General features: G+C 40.4%; 1 protein-coding gene across 1 annotated transcript in view; it reads left to right on the top strand.

The window, feature by feature from the left end:
• Positions 1–710: 710 nt before the first annotated feature.
• The window catches only part of LOC126282041 (V-type proton ATPase 16 kDa proteolipid subunit c-like), a 40,381-nt gene continuing 35,091 nt past the window's right edge, over positions 711–6,000 (top strand). The window contains exon 1 of the mRNA XM_049981455.1: positions 711–890. Within this exon, the coding sequence (XP_049837412.1) occupies positions 803–890 (88 nt within the window). The 5' untranslated portion in view covers positions 711–802. The remainder of the gene's footprint in view (positions 891–6,000) is intronic.

The following is a 6,000-nucleotide window of genomic DNA, read 5'->3' as shown; positions in this document are numbered from 1 at the left end:
TTTATTCCAAGCTGGAACCGAGATAGTACCATTTTGTTGAACATGTAAGAGATGTTACTAATCGTAATTTGCAGACTTACCATTCTTTGAAAATAATTTATATGAATTAAAGCTTAAGGTCCCTAGTTCTACCTTACTTTCCTGTATCGCGAAAAAAATTCTTCTATTGCAAGCTCTTTGCTTTCCATATTTAGGGAGGAGGTAGTATGGACCAAAACAAGAAAAAATTTCCAGAAAACATTAGATCTGAATTGCATACCTTAATAGCCATGAGCACTTGTTCATCTTCGCTACTGTGAGGCCCGTTGCAAGTGGAATAAATGTAACTAAAATTGCAAAATATGTTTTTCTCTATACTTCGAATTTGTGTGATTTAGCAAAGATGTGTATTTCGAAGAAGAAACGGGTCTGTAAAAGTAGTGAAGTGGCCACTAACAGATCTGTTACACTTGTCTGAATGGTATCAGCGCCACAGCGGTCGATTCACGGGACAGCAGAGACATTACAAGAGGACAGGTGATATCGCACGACCGATAATGTTTTTATCTCCCCGAACCCGACGCGCAGGACTCTGCGAAATCTCTCTCCCCATTCGCTCGCAGCTTAATTCGAGTGTTGCAGCGACCAATAAGCATCGAGTATGAAATCAGATACACTCGAAATTTTGTGTGCGTCACGTGAATAGGCCCTGTGTCGATATCGTCTACAGATTTCCAGTGATCACTCTTGTACAGTCAGTCGCCATAGCTGGTGGGTTCCCTCTGCTTCCCGTCTTTTTTTCTGAAGACCTAACACAGCGAAGATGTCGTCGTCGGAGCTGCCAGAGGAGAACCCCATCTACGGACCCTTCTTTGGTGTCATGGGGGCATCGTCAGCAATCATATTTTCCGGTGAGTCACTTGTTTGTCTCCTTTAAATAACAGTTAGTAGCAGTATCTGCAGGCAACCAAATTTGTGCTCGTAAGAAATACAAGAGAAGGTTGTGTAAAATGGAAGCGGACGTGCCTATTATGGTGATAATTACTAGTGCTTTGTACGCCTCCAGGCAACAGTTAATAAAATATATTAACAATTAATTCGCACAGGAATAAAAAGATGATGCGAGTTCAACGTTTTACGAGGCATCGCAAGACATATTCACAGAATCATAGATGTATCAAGCTGAGGTCAGTTAATTGTAGAATTATGAAACACACTTTATTGAAACGTATGATGGCTGCTTTGGAGACCGAAGAACTCCTCTCTAGGAATGAACACGAATTACACAAATACCTATCACGTGAAACTCAGCTTGCCCTCTTCGTGCACGAGATCATGAAAGCTGTAGTTAGGAGACCCCAGGTTGATGTGTCTGATATCTTCAGCAAATCAGACAACAAGTGAGCTTCCATAAAGATGACTGGACTTGCTTTACTCACACATCCGTTCCTCTCCACCATTGACCACTACCAGCCAGATAAAAGTTATGAAAAAATCTCCTACTGTACTCTGAAAAGCACTGATACACGACTACAACTGAATAAAATACTGTTCACTCAGACAGTTACTACTAAAATTTAGCAGCTAGTTTGCAAGTCTGTATGCTAAAAGACTCAAGAGTTAGAAATTTGAGTGGAAATAACAAATCATGGCATTATAGCGGAAACACGATATTTGCAAGATTATTCGAAGGATACCTTAAAAACTAGTGATGTAAGGCAAATATGTCGTGAATGTGAGCTAAATAGTACTGCATCTAGAAGCTACGAATCTTGAAATGGCACGCTGTCAAGTTTTGGAGATGCGTGTGTAGTTGGAAATGATCAGTTAAGATTTTCATGAATAATGCGAAAAATGAATAGCGAACTGTGTTTAAATATAGTTTTGATTCGTTCGATCGTAATTAATATTAAAGAGGATTAAACTCATTATCAAAGGATTCTTGGTCATAGTTTGCGACGGTTAAGAAATATTCTTTAGAATTTAAGGATGATCGTTGACCTTTAAAGATTTTGAGTACTCAGACGGTGCCGTCAAAAAACCTGTTCAGTCGACGAGACCATGGCTGAACTTGCCTGTACTAACTCAGTGACCGCCATCTGAGAGGGAAGCGAGTTCACTAAAATCGAGGCGGCTTCTACAAGTCGTGTTCAATACATTTTACGCCAAGTTTTGAAATACTGCAAAATTGGTCGCCTCGTCTGTTAACCACTGAACAAAGAAGAATTCGAATTAACATTATTCAAGCGTGTGTAGACTTGTTTTAAAGTCCATTACAGTGAATCTCTCCTACTTCCATAATTGTAAATGAAGTACAAATTCGTCATTACGCGCACAGAATATGTAGAAGTCGAATGAGCGGATAATGAAAGGCAAAAGTGCAGTAAATCAATAAAAATATTAATTCTATTTGTAGGGAAAATCGTGGCTACTGTTTTCTAAGATGGTCACGATATGGTACTCATAGAATAAGTACGCAAAGGTAACACCGTCTTTGATGATTACTATGCTTACTTAGGATAAATGTCCACAACTTCCAAACAACAAATTTTTCGTCACGATACAGCACCAAAGCTCTTCTGACAGGCAGTTGCTACAAAATTTCATGACTTTCTTCTGCTCGTCCCAAAATCTTCATTTATTGGTTTTGCCCCTCAAAGATAAATTTTTGTTGCCAGACCTGGGGAAATGACTGCGTGCTTGAAGATTCACATCAAAAGGTGAGCTTGTGGCTGAGACAGGATGAAATCAAAGTCTTCTAGATAGACTTGAGAGCTGGGGTGCCAATCATCCTGTATGTCGCTTTTAGGTGGTTACCCATACCCGACTTTGTGAATACTGGGCTGATGCCCACATGCCGTCTAAGTTACATGATTCACACTCATTTCGGACACTTCGTTACATTTTTACATTGTTGACACTAGTGCAAGTTAATGTGGTACACACAACTTGTGTCCCGAGGAGAGAAGAGTACAACAGGGAGGGCATGTGGCCACATTATACCACTAACAAGACAAATCCTGATTAAAGGCCTACTACGTGTAGGTGCTGGATGAACCAAAAAGAAAAAGACAATTCGTATTTCGCTTAGAGTACTGAGCATATAGGAATTTCGTTGGATTGAGACAATTCTTCTTTAAATCTCGTGTTTTCTGTGTTAGACTGGCAACACGCTGAGCATCCCTTGAAACATAGGGAACTTGTAGCATATTACGACCTAGAGTTGGAACTACATCGATTCCTGCCCAAGTCGTGTTGCCTACCTGTGTCAACTCACATGTTATCATCTTTTGTTGATCCATCTTTCTGATTCGTAATAATTTTAGAAGGCTGTGTGACTGTTGCCGACACTCTGTAATTTTAACTAAAAGGACAAGGTAGCTTAGGGATTGATGTCCATAAGAGGACGAAACTTCTAACGGCCTTGCTACAGTGGTAACGCCAATTCCCGACAGATCACCGAAGTTAAGCGCTGTTGGGCTTGGCTAGCATTTGAATGGGTCACCCTCCAGGTCTAACTAAGCGCTGTTGGCAAGTGGGGTGCACTCAGTCCTTGTGAGGTCAATTGAGGGCTATTTGACTGAGAAGCAGCGGCTCCGGTCGCGAAAAGTCACAACGGCCGGGAGAGATAACATAGCCGTCCACACCCACAACCAGTGACGCTATGGGTTGAGGATGACATGGCGGTCGGTCGGTACCTTTGGGCATTACGAGGCCTGTTCGGACGGAGTATGAGTATGAGAGAACGAAATTATTAAAGGCATACCACAAGCTCGGCTTAAGGAATGAAACTTATTCGCACTGCCGTCCTTCCGAATCCGTATCTTCTGAACTATCGGAAATATGTCCCAATGACACTTTTAATATCGTAGGAAGATATTTGCTATAGCTCCACCATCCTCGCCCACGCAAAGCGCTACTTCCGATTTGCGGATATACATGTCGTATCTATTATACTTGTCATACGTGTCTTAGTTTACTAATGTTATTGTCAGAGTATAAGTATCATTTCTCCCCGGCAGTTTGTTATTGTCATAAAATCATCTGTAATTCTGCTGCGTAGGATGTGGAGTGTCTTGCCAGAAGTGTTTGCATTGAATAGTTACAGAAATGACGAATGAGGATCTTGGCGCATTTAAGTTACGAAGCTCAATATTCTTCCTCTATGTCAGATGCAACCTCGTCCAAATGATACAACTAATTCACGTCAGCCATCTACTTCAGTGATAGTCTCCTACACTCCACTTATGTTTCTGACAGACTCTGTTTCCGTCGGAACTCGGTTACAATGAAATAACAGAATTGGTCAGGAATGTTTATTTTTTACTTATGACAATGTACATTACCGCAATAATTCTTGGTACATGCAGAACCTAAGATACATTCGTTAGCACACTGCGAGTCGCTATAAACTGTTGTCATGCCAAAAACAAATGCTAAATAATACGCGTATAATTTCGATCAGTTTCCCTCAGCTTGCTTGTTGTTTCTTGTTTCTGACATTCACCCTGTTTCAGTGGAGCTGTTTTCACCGTTGCTTTGATACTTAATTCTGTGCCTGGGTGATAATTTCTCGATCCTCAATAATATTAATGTAAATACGAAAGACTCCAGGCCAATTTACTGTTAAGAAAATAACTCGTTTCAGGAAAACGCTATATCAAAGATTTTTCTAAGGTTATTGGGATTTTATCACTTCGTGAGCTGCACGGCTTCTGTTCTGTTTCAGAGGATTTACAAATTATGTCGTCTAATAGAATGTGACAACTATTTATTTCTCAAATTTGGCAACATCTTAAATTAAGTATAGTACACATCATTCTCAAAAGAACAAATCTGGGAAGGAATGGGTAGAATATCTTTGATTTTTAAGGACATCCTTGTTGTGTTACAATGTACCCACACCAAAAATTCTCATACTATGGAAACAAGATCCGTTCTTTTTCTAGATATATTGGCTCATGAGATTCATTGGAACATGAAATTCTTGTCTGAGTCTGAACCCGTGCTCTCTTGCTTAATGGTTCACTCATGTACAATTTATACAGTTCATTCTTGTTTAAGGCACCAGGCAGCTAGGGCGCAATGACATTCGCCATTTTCGCAACGATATTGTAAATTATAGTCTCGTCTTACTTTATTTCTCAGATTTTCTTTCTTGTTATTTTCCTTGGGTCTTGTGGACATTACAAACTACGCGTCTCTGTAGTTCCTTTCCAACTTCTGAATTTCTTATGGCACCTTAGGTTGTGTACCGTTTTTTCTTAATCTACAAGTGCCGCAAAGAATTATTCTCTTTTTACCTATCCATTTAATTAATGAAGGAAACACTGATTTTAGATGTCTTTCTTGTAACTGAAATAATTATTGGTCAGAATCTCTTCTTCCTTTTGTGTATTGTATTAATCAGCGATCTGGAAAACAGAAGATGTCCGGCTAATTGTGAAACACGTCTCACGTTTATCTGATTGTACCCCGGCGTTACCTCCCGTAACTTTGTTGATAAGCCTCTTGTTTCGTAAGTAGAAAGGAGAAGCACGACTTTCTTGTCCCTGTGACCCGCAACGATTCCATTCTACAGGCATCTCATCAACACATGGTTCCTTTCTTGAACTCAAAGTCCAATTGCGATGTCGGGCCCCTTATTCCTCCACGTGATTCATTTCCCTTTATCTATTACACCGAAGAGATATGTCACCCTTTGTTATCTTAATCTCCTTGTAAATATCATCTGTTTTCCTCAAACTGTTCGCATTTCAGTTGCTTCATACTTCTTTCTCGAATGTACTGGCTTGACTTACCAACCTAAAAAAGTAACGCAACGAACAAACTCTTATGGGAGCCTTCAAGATTGATCAAATTCAGGCCTCTTATGTCGCATTCGAGAAATATTGAACTGCTTGGCCCCTCTACGTGGCTGAAGGGGCGGCGTGTCTGCCAGAAGGAGGAACCAGGTTCCATCCTCAGTAAAGCCAAGGACTTAGTTTTGGCCGTGAGTAGCGAAGAGGAGTCTCAACCCTC

The sequence above is a fragment of the Schistocerca gregaria genome, chromosome 7, assembly GCF_023897955.1.
Source record: "Schistocerca gregaria isolate iqSchGreg1 chromosome 7, iqSchGreg1.2, whole genome shotgun sequence".
NCBI classification, from domain to species: Eukaryota; Metazoa; Arthropoda; class Insecta; order Orthoptera; family Acrididae; genus Schistocerca; species Schistocerca gregaria.
This window is presented reverse-complemented; position numbering and strand designations above follow the sequence as displayed.